General features: G+C 38.9%; 2 protein-coding genes across 3 annotated transcripts; both read right to left on the bottom strand.

Annotated features, from left to right (window-relative positions):
• Window positions 1-1,200: 1,200 nt before the first annotated feature.
• LOC135617116 (phospho-2-dehydro-3-deoxyheptonate aldolase 2, chloroplastic-like) lies at window positions 1,201-5,090 on the bottom strand. Its single transcript, XM_065117047.1, has 5 exons — window positions 4,476-5,090; window positions 4,081-4,358; window positions 3,174-3,450; window positions 2,572-2,817; window positions 1,201-1,690 (listed from the first exon to the last, which is right to left on the bottom strand). The coding sequence occupies exons 1-5, from the start codon at window positions 4,992-4,994 to the stop codon at window positions 1,409-1,411; spliced, it is 1,602 nt and encodes a 533-aa protein (XP_064973119.1). The 5' UTR covers window positions 4,995-5,090; the 3' UTR covers window positions 1,201-1,408.
• Window positions 5,091-7,194: 2,104 nt separating this feature from the next.
• Window positions 7,195-15,582, bottom strand: LOC135617115 (LRR receptor-like serine/threonine-protein kinase IOS1). 2 transcript variants are annotated; one of them, XM_065117044.1, is made up of 13 exons: window positions 15,216-15,582; window positions 14,443-14,995; window positions 12,893-13,416; window positions 12,378-12,513; window positions 12,174-12,245; window positions 11,767-11,838; window positions 11,608-11,688; window positions 11,354-11,517; window positions 10,637-10,917; window positions 10,376-10,502; window positions 9,209-9,277; window positions 8,946-9,138; window positions 7,195-7,799 (listed from the first exon to the last, which is right to left on the bottom strand). In XM_065117044.1, the coding sequence occupies exons 1-13, from the start codon at window positions 15,277-15,279 to the stop codon at window positions 7,370-7,372; spliced, it is 2,766 nt and encodes a 921-aa protein (XP_064973116.1). In that variant the 5' UTR covers window positions 15,280-15,582; the 3' UTR covers window positions 7,195-7,369. The 2 variants fall into 2 exon arrangements, with proteins under 2 accessions (XP_064973116.1, XP_064973117.1); XM_065117045.1 differs by lacking the exon at window positions 11,767-11,838.
• Between the last annotated feature and the right edge of the window lie 215 nt (window positions 15,583-15,797).

The raw sequence follows: 15,797 nt of genomic DNA, 5'->3' as shown, positions 1-15,797 counted from the left end.
GTCTGTGATCTTTAGTAAAGACTTTAAGCTATCAACTTCTGCTTCTTTTTTTAAGCTTCCAATGAGTTATTGTGAGTCTTCCATTAACCTGGTTGGTTTCCGCCCTCAGTTTTTTGAGGGCAAATGCTAAACCATCTATGACTATCTTGCTCTTATCTTCTGCTTTCATGGCTAACTTAAATTAGTAGGGTATTACAGCTTGAAACTTTTCCTCTTGATCTTTAATAAAGACTGCAAGCTTTCAGCTTATGCTTTTTGTTTTTTTAAGCTCATATTGGGTTTCTGTGAGTCTTTCATTAACCTCATTGGTTTCCGCCCTCAGTTCTTCGATGGCAAATGCTAAATCATCTATGGTTATCTTGCTATTCTCTTATGCTTCCGTGGCTAACTCAAACTCATTTCTAAGCACTCTTGTCTCCACTTCTGCGTGCAAAGGATCATTCCTCATAACGTTTCTCCAAGTCCCTACTGTTGATCTCTCGCAAGAACATATTCTTAAGTTTGACTTCTTCGATAGAGAGATCTTTCTCTGATTCCTTTACTTTTCGAACTTTTATTTTCTGGAGCCTCTACTTTCAACTTACATTTTTTTTATTATTACATGGGAGTTCTTATGTGTCATGTTTGAAAGATGCAGACGTTTAAAGATCTGATGAGTATATTATTATCGTAGATGACTATCCGAGAGCTCGGATTTGATAATGGGTTGATCTCGTGATCTTACTATTGTTCTTGGGCATTAAGCCCATGGTGAAGCTGAGCTTGTGAAGGTTCAAGCACACCAATCATGGAGCAGCCAAGCCCGAATCAATGATGCTAAACGTTGTTGACCAAACCTAATTAATTATCTGCGCCTTGTGCCACCTCTGTAATATACCAGAAGACAAGTGTTTATTAGTTTTACCTTAGTGTTATCATGGATTTTATATGGTTCTTGAACACCAATAAGATGATCCTAAACAGGGTTTTGATGATCATGTAATCAGAGCCTGTTTTGATGCTAAACTATGTTCCATCCTCATAAAAGATTGTTAACTTTAGGTTCACGAACGATGCAGAAAACATCTATCAACCAAAAGATGATGGATGCAGGATAATTTCCCAACGATGTCTCATGTGATAGTTGCATGACTAGTAAGAACTGAATTGAGGACTTTCTTCCACCACTCGATACTCTCAACTATCCATCTCCATTCCGAATGCCAAAAAAGAACTTTGCATTTTATTCTTAAACTCTCACGCCAAAAACAAACAATTATCTTAGGGGTACATAAGTTCCACCATTATTAGAAAGAAAAAGCACCAGATAACATAATTTAGAAGCTCATATCCATCCACCCAGAGCAACACATCCAGGCAAAAGAAGGATTGCTAGACCTCTTAACATTTTTGTACACGCTACTCTTCTTCAAAGACCCAGGGTGGGCAAGGAGCTGACCTGGTTAAGGGGCCTTGACGCAATCCTTCTCTTTCTTAGTCGCTCAGCGATGATGAAGGCAAGTTCAAGAGACTGAGAGGCATTCAGCCTAGGGTCACAATGAGTGTGGTAGCGCGAAGACAAGTCGTCGAAGGTGACATTCCGTGATCCACCAATGCATTCAGTCACGTTCTGCCCGGTCATCTCCAGGTGCACACCTCCAGGGTGGCTTCCTTCTTGCTCATGGACATCAAAGAATGCCCGAACCTCAGCCTGATAAATGGGTAAAACTTCAGTTAATGCTATTGGAAGCAATTAGTATCTAAAAGAATGCAGTTATAAGCTATAATATATTGATACATACAAATAGTGGCAAGCTGTTGAAAATAATATCAGACCCTCACTGTAGACATCACAATAAATTATGACTTGTGGACCAGACTAGACATTTTTATATTAATTAAGTTGGTTAACCAACCAACACGGCGACAAATATAGCCAAATCAGTCAATATCCAACACAAAACATGAAACAATAGTCACCATAATTAGTGGCTAGCTGTTGATACATACAGTTATAAGCTATATTATATTGATACATACAAATAGCAGCTAGCCGTTGAAAATAATATCAGACTCTCACTGTATACATCACAATAAATTATGACTTGTGGACCAGACTAGACATTTTTATATTAAGTAAGTTGGTTCACCAATCAACACGGCCACACATATAACCAAATCAATCAATATCCAACACAAAACATGAAATGATAGTCACCAATTATTGCCTTGCCACGATCCAACCACATATATAACCTGTTCATCAAACCCTATAAAAACAGAACAGTTTCCTAAGCTAAAAAAGAATAATTAATTTTAGACAACAAACAAATGCATTTGATGACCGTTTGTTAGCCCTCGACAAGCTATATGCCATCTGGTCAACTGATTCCTAGCATGATTCACAGTGGTGGACATATGGGATGATGGACATGGTAAAACTACTGATTTTCATCTATTATGTTCAATCTGTCTTGAAAGATTTTGGTTCATACGATGTTTATGTGTAGTCAATGGACCATAGGAACATTCTTAGTTAAGAAATTGGCATCATAAGTGGAAAAGGCATAGAAGTAGATCATGTGAATATACCAGAATTGAATCGAAAGGTCGAGTCTTGAGACCACAAGGGGCCTTGATGGTGTTCCCGTGCATGGGGTCACTGACCCAGGTTACAATCTGTCCAGCCCCCCGGACCGCCCGAATCAGATGAGGGAGTTTCACTCTCATTTTATCTGCCCCCATCCTTGCTATCACAGTGATCCTCCCCGGCTTGTTCTGAGGGTTCAAGATCTCAACCAGCTTCACAAGCTCCTTAGGGTCCATCTTGTCACTTACCTACAACAATTAAACAATTGATCATTGAGTTAAATCTGTAAAAGAAATCCTGCATGTTGCATAACCTAGAAAATATGAAAGGTGAAAAGATCTCACAAAAGAATTAAAGTCTTGATGATTCACAAGTGAAACGAAAACAAATGTTCTAACAACAACTGTTCTCATTATCCTTGCCTTTTAATTTTTTAGCATTATCAGAAAATTTTTGTGAACTTTGTTGACAACATAACATCCAAGTTACCACACAAGATCATGGAATTTATCTTTATAACATATGAATGTTATGTCCGGTTATCATTCATATGTTAGATAGCAGAGAGTATGAATTCCCCATCTATAATGATTATTGTTCCTACCTTGATCCCAAGAGGGTTGGCAATGCCACGGAGAAACTCGACATGGGCACCATCGAGTTGGCGTGTACGCTCACCGACCCAGAGGAAGTGAGCAGAGCAGTCATAGTAGAGACCAGAGGTGGAGTCCTCACGGGTGAGGGACTGCTCATAGGGGAGAAGCAGGCACTCATGGGAGGTCCAAAACTCAGTGGTTGTCATGATAGGATGGTCCATAGTGAGCCCAGCTGCAGCCATGAACCCAAGGGCCTCATCCACCCGGTGAGCCAGTTCCTGATACCTGTTAGTGGCACAACAACGAACAACATGGCAACATCAGCTCCAATCAGACGACATAGTGAGGCTCAGAGCAAGCAGAGCCGATGTAAGCTATATAATAGGCCAATCAGTAGACTGATCCAATAACTTCTTCCAAAAGTCGTTATAAGGATTGACAAAGAAAGATGAGGGCATTCGTAAATCCATGTCGGTCGAACAATTTGACATGAGAAACTCTTTTGTAGAATTTCCAAAAAGATCTGCAAGGTATACTAGGGAAACAGGAAGTACAAGGCTACATTAAAATGATTATTAGATCATGCTTTATAACAAAGAAAAACATAGCAAAAATTAATAGTTACATATAGACAGTCTCGTCATTCAAATTTTTGTGGAAGAAATGAAAAGAAATTTTGTATGATAGACAAAAAAAATCCTGAGTTCTTTTGTTACAATTTGCCAAAAGTTCAAATTAAAAAAAGTTTAGGTAATTTTGGTCCTTTAAAAAGATTAGAACTACGAGACAAGGAAAAAAGCAGATATAAACTGAAAGATGCAATTGTTCGGGGAAAAAGATGATCATACATCATTGAAAAATTGAATCTTTTCAACAGAATGATGTAACGGCGGCAGGGGTTTGATATTCGCCTACCTGTCTCCCTGTTCGCTGTGCTCAGTGAAATCGAGGTTCCACTGTGTGACGCGCTGCATGGCGGCGTAGCCACCGGTGGCGAACGCCCGGAGCAGATTGAGCGTCGCCGCCGCCTGGCAGTATGCCCGGATCATTCTCTGCGGGTCGGGAACCCTCGACTTCTCGTTGAACGCGTCGCCGTTGATGTTGTCCCCTCTGTAGCTGGGCAGCTTCACCCCGTCCTTCTCCTCGAACGGCTCCGACCTCGGCTTCGCGAATTGTCCCGCCATTCTCCCCACCTATAGAAACCAATCAAAACAAAACTCCAAATTAAGATCACCAATCCAGACTCCAGATCTGGCGAGATCGCAAGCGATCTAGATCCCATGGTTTTTTTTTTTTTCGATCAACGGTACCTTGACGACAGGCAACTGACCACCGAACATGAGGACGGCGCCCATCTGGAGGAGGATCCGGAAGGTGTCCCGGATGTTGTTGGCATTGAACTCCTTGAAGCTCTCGGCGCAATCGCCCCCCTGGAGGAGGAACGCCTTGCCGAGGGCAGCGTCGGCGAGGCGCTCCTCTAGGTGGCGGGCCTCTCCGGCGAACACGATCGGCGGGAAGTTCTCGATCGTCCGCAGAACCGACTCCAGCTCAGCCTTGTCGGGATACTCCGGCAGCTGGATAGCCTTCTTGGCCTTCCAACTGTCCACCGACCATTTCCCCGGCTTCGTCTCCGTCACCGGCGCCGGTTCCTTGGTCTTGACCGGGTTCTTGGCGGGTTCCGCAGCGTGTACGGCGGAAATGGGGCGGGAAGGGGCCCTTCTCTGGCCGGCGCGAACAAGGGATGGGAGGTAAGCCTGGCCGCCGGCCGAGGACGAACAGGGGAGCGGATGATGGCGGGGGAGGAGGGAAGAGCCGCTGGCGAGGGCCATCTCTGGAACTCTTCTCTGTCGCTTCTGGGAACAGTATGCCTAAAGGGCTTTCAAAGAGAAGAGCTCTAAGCCAGAGAAACTCTTCCTAAGAAGAGAGAACGGTGAGGGTTTCATTTATAGCGCACAAGGTGCGGGGTTGGTGTAAGGGGGTAGATGAGATGCAGAAGGGGCATTGCGGTAGAACACATCGGAAATTATTATTATTTAATTAAAAAAGAAAAGCAGACATAAATACTTTTTCTACCTACCTTCCGCTAAACCCATAGGCACTGAGAGGTAGCATAGGGGCCCCACTCTTCTGCTCCAACAACCATAAGGGTAGCTCAAATTAAAACATTATTAGGGGTACGGAAAACGTTGCTGTTTAATTGACAGTTTTGTTTGCGAGACGATCTTTCACACCTACATTATGATTGGAAACATAATTGGGTCCCACGTCACCCGCGGTTTCGTGGGCAGAAATTTTATTCGGGTAGCGTAGCAGCGAGTGAGAAAAGCGTTGCGTTCAACTTGATATGACGAATTTACCCCCTTCTCAGAAACCTAACCCTCGTCCACCAAAATGAATAAATAAATAAGAAACCTAACGTTTCACACGGCATTAATGTACGCACTCGATTCATGAAAGACGACTTCGAAATGGTGCGAAGGGCCCCACGAGTTCGTATCATGACGCACCGTACGCAAGTCGCGAACAGGTCCGTTCGTAGAAGGTAAACCAACGGATCCGACCTCGCGAAGTTGCGGTAGGTGAGGACACGCGCAGTCCACGTGCGGATTGACCGAACACCGTCGTGGTAGACAGCGGGGCCTTCCATCTTGGCGTCTAGTTAGGCCACGTTTCCATCGTGAAACAGGTGGTGTCGTGATGGTAGTGATGGGGCCCGGTGTTGATGAACGATGGGATCCGACGCACGAATCACAATGCAAGTAATATTTAATAAGGAGACTCGGATGTAAATTATAATTTCTCCAGAGACATCCTAATGATTATTATACTATTATTACACGAATATGTCTCATATTGGAATATATAATATATTTGAGAGGCACACAAACAAAAGCATATTGGCCAATTAGTTCCAATATCTCCAACAATTGATGGAAAGCGAAAAGCATGTCGGCGATGAACAAAAAGGCAAACACTTAAAAAGCACGAAGTTCGCATGATAGAATGTGAATTCTCTCTCTCTCTCTCTCTCTCTCTCTCTCTTGGTTTCTTTTGGCATAAAAACAGAGAAAACCCTGCAATCGTTCTCGTGATGCGACTACCCAAATCATTAGAAATGTGACTCTTCAGAGAGAGAATGCTCGGTGGGAAATGGGCAGCACATGGTAGCTGCACAATTGGAGTGCAGGTGGCATCTGCCCGTACATAAATATGAACCAATCATAGTATATATGTCCTACCAAGCATTATTCCATACGGCAGAGTTTGTACCTTCTCAACACCTGCAAGCATAGCATTCATGAGTCCAAAAATTAATTTCACTTAACATACTAAGAGTAACAGGATTTCTTGAAATTGTTCTACTTTTTCAAGAGGCACTAGTAGTAGGGCAAGCTAATTATAATTAATACTTGTTCAGAAGATTATAATCTTCTTTTTGACTATACAAGGGTTGGAAAGTTTTACAAGTGAGGTGAGGATTCATAAAATTATGTAAAAGGGATCTTATATTTTCTGATATAGTCATGACATCATAAAAAAAAATCATATTTTCCCCTTATTTCTATCATACAAGAAAATTTTGATACCCCTTATCCTTCAATTTATGAAATTGATTTGATATACACATCATATAATATAATAAAATATAAGATTCTTTTTGCTTCCTTCCACTCTAACATGGTAGAAAAATAATTCAAACCAATAGCTCCAGGCATAGACAATGCTAAGCACCAGTGAGGTTACCTGATGCCAATCAGATTTCCAAAGTCCTACCGACCCAGACGAACAATGTTTCACCCACTCAACTTAAGTCTATCTTCTTTAATCACATTTGCATTTCTTCAATACTCGTAGATGGATGAGAGTCACTGGTTCGTTCCCATCCACCAAAACACAAAAAAAGGACATCATGGAACTTATTAGAATGACCCATTGATCCATCCTCATCCATCGTAAGTCAATCAACCAAAAATTGCATCATGAACCACAATACAATGAACTTTTGCACAGGATAGGAACTCACTAAGATATCTAATAATTACACTTGATATGGTATTTCATTGGCATTCATTGGATATCAGTGTTGTCATAATTACAATATTTTCATTTTCAGAAGATTAATCTAGACACAATAGAGAGAGAGAGAGAGAGAGAGAGGAAAAGAAAAAAGCCAAAGGAACTTTAACATCGACGTTGATGCTTACTATCTTGCGCTGGGGTTACTCAACTCAGTTAAGTTGATGCTGGTTGATGCAGTTGTGCCACTTTGATTAACATCGACGTCTCCACCATACGGCCTCGTGCTGCTTTCACCAACAATTTCTAGTTGCAGACTCTCTTTCAATTGCATCACCACTTCAGTCATGGTGGGCCTCTCATTGCTGTTTAGAGCAGTGCAATGAAGTGCTAAATCAACGACCCTTCTGACAGAGTACATGCCACATTGTTGTTGTAGTCTTGGATCAACAACATCAGCTACGGTCCCTTGAGCAAGGCCTTGACGAACCCACTGAAGAATGTGACCGGTTTCCAGAAACTTTAGCACAGCCGGGAGACCTGTGACTAACTCTAGAAGAACAATCCCAAAGCTATACACATCGCTTTTTTCCGTTAGCCGATATGTGCTGTGATAGCTGAGAGGAGTAATGTATTAATTTCTGATTGCTACATAATGCATGCTTATTTTAAATCTCTTTAGAGATGTATGACTCTCAAGCAATTTAAGTACCTTCTAGATGTCATCACAATACTTATCAATTGCAGACATATAGCAGAACATGCATATGTTAGTTGTTAATTCCAGCATAGTTTTCATCTTAGTATGCTATGCTTATTTACAACATCTGTAATAAGTATTTCTATAAATTATTTGAGCATTTCCTGGATGACATCGCAACCCTCATCGGTTACATATATAGTTCCTAATCTTAGTGCAATTTACATCATGTAATGACATGCTCATTTATAACATCTTTACTATTGCTCCAAGATGATGTGAGCACCTCCTGAATGAGATCATAGGTCTTATCGATTGCAGATAGATATATATATCAGAAAATGAATGATTTAGTTTTCAAGTCCAACATATTCTCATCTTAGAAATGACATGCGCATTTACTGTATCTTTATATAAGTGTAGCTCTAAGATGATATGAACACCTTGTCGATGAGAACATAAGCCTAATCAAGTATAAAATGCATGTGCCAGTATCGAATTCTCGAATGGAATTCTCGTTTACAATATCTGAAGATAAATAACAGTAAGATGATGTGAAAATCTACTAGATGAGATCATATAATAATTTTCAGTTGTAGATATATCAGAAAATGTCATAATTTGGTATGTCTTGGGAATTGCAGTATGTCTATCTCTTATTAAATTTTTTCGCTTCCTGTTTTAAAGAAGGAAAATTATGAAGCTGTACATTAAATTAAACCCTCATGATAAATTGTAGTTAATTCTACTCCTTAATTTGGTCAAGATGAAATTATGCTGCTAAAATTTCTTCTTCTAGTTAATACTCTCTCTCTCTCTCTCTCTCTCTTCTTAGGTACATGACCTTTCTCTTCTTTTTGACAATTTCTTGCTTCCTCTCAATGTGAGTGCAATGTATCATGCATAAGTTGTACACTAAGTGGCTGACATAATAGGGACCAAAATATAACTCTACCTTAATCCCAACCTACATAAGCTGCAAGGAAAATGAGATGTTACGTAGCTGCCTAGGGAGGAAGTGTTTTGGATGATTTAAGCCTTTGGGATGAAGACAAATACGTACTCAGGGTCTACATATCCAGGTGTTCCGACGATAGCTTGGGTGGACACATGAGTTTGAGCGTCAGTCAAGAAAGCCTTTGACAGTCCAAAATCTGCAATCTTGGCCTCAAAGTTGTGAGATAAGAGGATGTTGCTGGTCTTCACATCTCTATGAATTATTGGTGGCTTACATCCCTTGTGTAGATACTCTAGCCCTGCTCATTATATTGTTTATTAGATTCTAAGAACTTCGTCAAATAATTTAAGCTGTTGTTTGTGTGTAACCTTGTGCAGCATCAACAGCAATACGAAGTCGTTCTCTCCAACTCAAGACTCTGCCAGTATTATTTTTATCTGCAAGAGTGATGCAAAACACTTGATGAGTTTATGAAGTTCAAGCACACATGAAGGAAGTCCAAATATACAATATTTCACTAACTTTGTACAACACTACGCATCACTTTTCAATTATGTATATATTGTTTCTGGCAAAGAAGATACTATCACTCTTCTCTCTAATGTACCATTTCAGGCAAAGAAGGTTTGGTAGAACTTTACAACAATTTTTTTCTTCCTAATGCAGAGTTTTTTCCAATCAAAGAAGGTCCCCTCATTAGTGTATTTTAAACATTTTATATCTAATTTCTCATTAAAAAAATCATTGCGTAAAACTTAAACAAAATGTTTAACAATGGTTTTATTCCTAAATCAGAGTTAGTTTCTAAAATTTTCGAAGACAAAAACTTATGAGGTTCTTCGGATCTTTTTCTTAGGTTGAGTTGGATAAAGATATAGTACCAAGTTAAGTGAAATGAAATAAGGTTTTATACCTAGAGTAAAACTCATGATGCAAGGAGACTACTAGTCTGCATACAAACATATATATATATGTATATATATATGTATGTATATATATATATATATGTATGTATGTATGTATGTATGTATGTATATGTATATGTATATGTATATGTATGTATGTATATATATATTTATATATATGTATGTATGTATGTATGTATATATATATATATATATATGTATATATATATATATATATATATATATATATATATGTATGTGTATATATATATATATTTATATATATTCAAGTACTCCATTGATGCATGGGCTGATGAAATAATTTAGTCCTACTTGACTCAAAAAAAATGAGACAGAATGGAGACTCAAAACTTAGGATCTCACATTATGATATCATGGTAAATATTAATCGGTATCATTTCACTTAAAACTTCAAGCTTATAAATGAGATAGAATTTAGTAGTCAATACTCCAGTAGAAATGAATGCTTCCATGGTAAACAGGATTTAAAAAATTTACACTCTATTAGGAGAAATGATTGCATGGTGAGCCTCTATGAAGAATGGCATATTTGATATAGTCCAAAGTCTTATAGAAATAGAATAGAAAATGTTATTAGATCTTTAGCACCTGATAGATGGTCTTTGAGACTTCCTTGAGCTGCATATTCAAAAACAAGTCCGAGGGAATGACCATCCTTACAATAACCAATCAGAGCCACCAAGTTTCTATGATGCACCCTTGATAAGAGTTGAGCCTACAAATCAAAGAAGATACAAATAATACTGATGTTACAGAAAGATAATTTACTTGCTAATGATCTCCTTTCAGTATTGATAATTTACTAGTTAAAAATCCTCATTAAGTCGCTGTATAGTGTTAATAGCCTACCTCAACCTGGAACTCCTTTATCCCATGGGAATCAGAACCAAGTTCTTCTGTCATAAAGTCCTCAGTGATCCCTTCCTCGATTGCAAGAAATCGTTTCTGCATCTTCACCGCAACCTCTGTGCCATCATGCAAACGACCATAGTAGACAGTCCCAAAGCCTCCTTTGCCAATGACCCGCTCAAAGTTGTTGGTGATGGTCCTCAGATCTTGGTATGTGAAATGATGGCTCTCAGTGTGGAAGGAACTGCCTATGGTGTCCCTCCATTTCGGTTGTCGCTTTGCTGAATAAAACACATGATCATGATGAACAGTCTAAACAGGCAAAGAGGTTAAGAAAAACTTTAAGACATAACTAGGCTGCCATTGCTGCCAATATTTTACAAGATACAATGAAACACTATGCTGATATGCTAGTGCATGAATGACACCAACCTTGGAGAAATCTTTCTAGGTTCTCAATCATCGAATGCTCAAGTAATATTCCTACAGAGGCAGATGGTGCACTAGTGAGGTTTGAAGATTAGGAATTTCGGAAGGATTAACCATGGCACATCAAAGGGGGATGGGTTAATTGTCGTTAAAAGGATCTTTCACCAGATAAAGAGGATGGGTGATCGACCCTCTGTTTGCAAGTGCAAGTGAACAAAGCATTTTTGTAGTTTGGAAGCAGGATAATGACAATTTGGTGGATTAGCAGAGCAAGAGGAGCATACTTACATGGTTCCTTTTTTCCTCTTTTTCCTCTAAGGAAGAATACTGACAGCAGAACTATCACTGTGACTGCTGCTACAACGATGGAAATAGCAAGGACATGAATACTGTGCTTTTGCTTTCTCTTGCAAACACATATACCCTGAAAATAACATGGGTTGTCCTCCAATCTGACATACCAAATGTTAGATTATTTCTTCATAAATAAACTGAGAAAGATTTAGGGTATTGGAAGATGGACTGAAAATTGAGAAAGATACCTCAACTGGAGTGAGCCATTTGCTTGTCTGTTGCATAAAACAATTGGCACCGAACCATGAAGCTGGTTGCCTGATAAATCCCTGCAATAAAAGAACCATCAAGCAAACAACTGATTCATTAGTTAAGCAGTAGGCAATTGAGTTTGTGGAAACTCTTACAGAGTTTGAAGTGAGTTCAAATTTGCAAGAAATGGAGGAATAGGCCCAGTGAAGATATTACTTGATAAGTTCCTGAGATAAAAAGTGTAAGAAATACTGAAATAGAATTCTTATGTATAAAAAATATTTAATTTGTGAGAAAATAGGGAATAATATCGCTCAAAAAGTCCCCGAGACCAATAGAGGTAAATAAAATTAGTATTGCTTTATGGTTTCAACTCCTCCCTAGTACAGAATCTGGGGACAAACATCCCATCATTCATAGAACCAAATGTGAATCTTAATGATGTTAATCACATCATTACACTCATGTCAAAGCATAATGGATATAGATTGCATGCTCAAACAAATATGAAAATTAAAGGTATATATATAGGTCTATTGATTGCATAATTCTCGATACTTACAAATATGTGATGGCTGATAGGTTGCCAATAGCAGCTGGGATATCACCTTTAAGTCCCCAATTAAAAAGGTCTCTGCAAAATTATTGGATAGTGTAACTATTTTTGGCCAGCAATTTCTGTGAACCACTAGTGCCTGTTGCTCAAAGAACATTGACTAAATTCCTCTTCTAGGTTCTTTATTGTCCATGTGAAAGAGATACTTACAAGGAGGTGACCCTTGGGGGTGTGGAGATAGGGAAAGAGCATTTGATTTCATTCCAAGCAAATTGCACAGGAACGCATGGATCACCTTGCCACTCGGTGTGATACAACAACCTCTTTATCGTCATCATAGCATCAACTATTGTTTTGTTGTTCAGAAAAAATAATCATGGTCACTTTAAACAAGAAAAATATTGTATCAAACGTTAAAGCCAACGTCTGTGTAACACTATAATACAGAAGTGTGCCTATATATAAACGAAATAGGTTTCCAACAAGCCACACATTTCTTTTTGTTTGTATAATTGTGTCCAAAATTAAAAATTTAGATCCAAATTGTGATCGGCAAATGGTAAACCAACATTCCCTGGAAATTTGGATATATATCAGAAATTGGCCATAATCAAGCAGATCAGCTGATTTTGAGAAAAATTGGACCATCCTAACCAGAAGTCTTTTGCTAGTTTTATGTCCATTCTGATTATCATGTCAAATAAGAAATTAGGAGGTGTACATACCATCTCCCTGATCAGTTGAAATTGTTGTGAGATTGACATAGTAATAAGCTTCCATGGCATTGAGCAATGGGGGTAAGGAGCCTGGCACCCTGGTCAGATTCAAATAAAAAGTGCTTGGATCTGAATTAGCCTGATAAACGCATTGGATGTGGCGTGCCACCAAGTATTCTAGGGAGATGTTGATCAAACTGGGTCGGCTGCCGGGCACTCTCAATTGAAATATACTGCTCTCATTGCCTTTGGGAGCTCGTAGTTCAGCAAAGTGCAAGTAGACATAAAACATGGGAGCCATGACCACATCATCTCCATTGCTTAGGTTAAGTATCAGAGTGTTGTTATCTGATGAAACAGCAGCCGACTGCATGATTGCCGACGGCACCTTATAAGCATCATCAGAACCAAGCTCAACCATGGCAGTAGTGGTTAACACAGTCGGATTTTGCCTGACATCACGACAGTAGGATGTTGCTACACAAGATGTGTACCCTGGCTGCCAAATGCGATCATAGATATCGTCTGGAAATCTATTATCCAAACATTTAAAGATAAACTAGTCAAAAACCCACAGATTATTTTGGATAGTTTTCTAGAACTTTCAGGAAGCATATATGCATCTATCTTTCAACAATAGAACATAATCCTTAGTGATAAAAGCATAAGTTTCTTAACATGTTTCAAAACCCTTATGAGTATAGAATTAAAAAAAAAAGAATCTTTTTTCCAGTTTGCAATGTAAGAGACATATGATTCCTCTAGGAATGTTGCAGCATAATCTAAAACAGTAGATGTGGCAAGACTTTATCATAGTCCAATTTCACAGTTGGAGAAATTTGGAAGTACATCTTAAACTTTTTATTTTAAAGTGTAAAAGAGAGTGTATTTCGGAAGTAAAAATCTTCCTAAAAAACAGAATCAACATCAAACGAGACAGAAATAGATGTCACAATTGATCCTAATAACCCAATAACCTAATCTGCTTTCTTCAATAACTTCACCTTGACATCTATGGTATATGATATAAACCAAGAATAGGCACGATATAATTTAAAATGATGCTCAAGATTAGTCATCTATCTCTGGAATCAACTAAACATGTTGACCAAGGAATACGACAACACTAAAATCCAATAACCAATCATATTATTTGTCTACTTCTGGCATCAACTGAACATGTTCACTATAAGCTAGATATCAATCGTCGAATCTAATAACCAATCAGGCCTTGGTGTAGTGGTTGGTTTTGCCTGTTCATCTTGAAGAGGTTCTGGGTGTGATTCCTCAAGGAGGTGGTGACTTAAGCAATTATCTATTTACGGCATGTATGTAGTATCGAGCTTGAATTTGAGCTTAGGCTTCTTTAAAAACCAACAGAAATGGCATGGGTAAAATAGTTAGTAAAGGCATGAACAAATTATTACAGGATAATTACTGCCTACGGCTTGATCACCTGAGAAAAGTTCCCAACAACTTAGGCCATGATATTCCTCATGCATGAATGTGACAACTGGTTTGAAGTTACAAGTAGACAACAACAAGAAATTAACTTTTACCTGATAGTTTGATCCAATCCCATGCTCTTCCTTTCCGATAATCGTAAGGAGACTGATTGATTCACATCTTTGTAAAGTTCACTGTCGAGCTGCCTCAACTCCAGAGCAGATATGAACGGGATGCCATCACCACTTTTTACCAGACATATCGAAAAGTAATCAGAGGATGCCAAGGTTATTATCTCTGAAATGTAAAGCTGAGATGCAACAGTAATGTTCATTGTTTGCCAAAAATTAACACCAAAATAGAGATCAAATGTGAGACTGCGGCCATCTCTCATCTGTTGACCACCATCATAGTCTCCATACAGAAAGGAAGCTCTTATGAGGTACTTGTCACCTTGAGTCACATCATTTATGGTATAACAATTACGAACACCATCAGGAAAACTACGAAGGTTTTGAGCCTGCTCTGGCTGAACTGTGCCATAGGATCCATCAATTTCATGGTTTGCACCAGTGTCTATGTACTCTGCATCAGGAGCATAGATTTTGAGCGTCCTGTCGTCATAGTATGCTTCATCACCAGAAAATCCACAATCAATGCTCACTTCTGCATCAAACCAAATGATGGCAAATTATTGGATTAAGCTTTTGAAAGGCAGAGGACACACCATGTTCATTTCATCAAGTACCAAAAGATATGACAGTCGTAGTACAGTGATATCAATATAACTCCACTGATCCAAAAGAATATCCTTGCACACTAATAACTGTTATTTCATAATATATACGAAAAATAAGGAAGAGAAGAAAATTGGCAGCAAGCATACCACGCCGACAATCAACTAGAATTGCTGATGATGTCAATAAAACCAGTAACAAGAAGTATCTCATCGTCTCTCTTGGTGATCCAGCTCGCTTTAAAAGATAAGAATCATAAAATAGCTCACAAGTAACCAAAAACCACTTCGAATATCTTTTTAAGAAGCCATGGGATGATTAATCAAGATCTGTTAAAAGAGATGAAAGAATCATAAAGAAGAGAAAGAGAAGAAGAGAACAAGCAATCCCGCAGTACACCATCAGTATCCTTTAGGATGTCCCAAATTGTTCGCAAGGATACTGTATGGTTGTTTGGAAAAAATGCTTAGCAAACGTTGAAAATTCAACCATCCCAATATTGATTGACTTACTGCATACTGATGGTGTAGTAGCACATTTTCTGCAGTTCCAAACATACATAACAAGTGACAGAACAAGAATGTAAAGAAAGGGACAGAACAAAAGTAAAGAAAGGGACAGAACAAGAATAATACCAGGCAGCCATTGAACAGAATCGCTACTGCCAACAAGAAAGACAAACCCTATCTTGTGGAGCCACAAGTGGCCACTGACTTTTCTTTCAGACCTAT

Source organism: Musa acuminata, chromosome BXJ2-7, assembly GCF_036884655.1.
Source record: "Musa acuminata AAA Group cultivar baxijiao chromosome BXJ2-7, Cavendish_Baxijiao_AAA, whole genome shotgun sequence".
Lineage (NCBI taxonomy): Eukaryota > Viridiplantae > Streptophyta > Magnoliopsida > Zingiberales > Musaceae > Musa > Musa acuminata.
This window is presented reverse-complemented; position numbering and strand designations above follow the sequence as displayed.

Bases quoted from the DNA above. Each gene is read 5' to 3' on its own strand.
- LOC135617116 (XM_065117047.1), bottom strand. From the start codon at position 4,994: ATGGCCCTCGCCAGCGGCTCTTCCCTCCTCCCCCGCCATCATCCGCTC. The intron at 4,359-4,475 runs GTACCGTTGATC...TGGTTTCTATAG, and splicing joins GTCAGTTGCCTGTCGTCAAG to GTGGGGAGAATGGCGGGACA. The intron at 1,691-2,571 runs GTATATTCACAT...CCCATTTATCAG, and splicing joins GACCTTTCGATTCAATTCTG to GCTGAGGTTCGGGCATTCTT.
- LOC135617115 (XM_065117044.1), bottom strand. From the start codon at position 15,279: ATGAGATACTTCTTGTTACTGGTTTTATTGACATCATCAGCAATTCTA. The intron at 11,839-12,173 runs GTAAGTATCGAG...TTTTTATCTCAG, and splicing joins CTATCAGCCATCACATATTT to GAACTTATCAAGTAATATCT. The intron at 11,689-11,766 runs GTAAGAGTTTCC...CTTTTATTGCAG, and splicing joins TTGAACTCACTTCAAACTCT to GGATTTATCAGGCAACCAGC.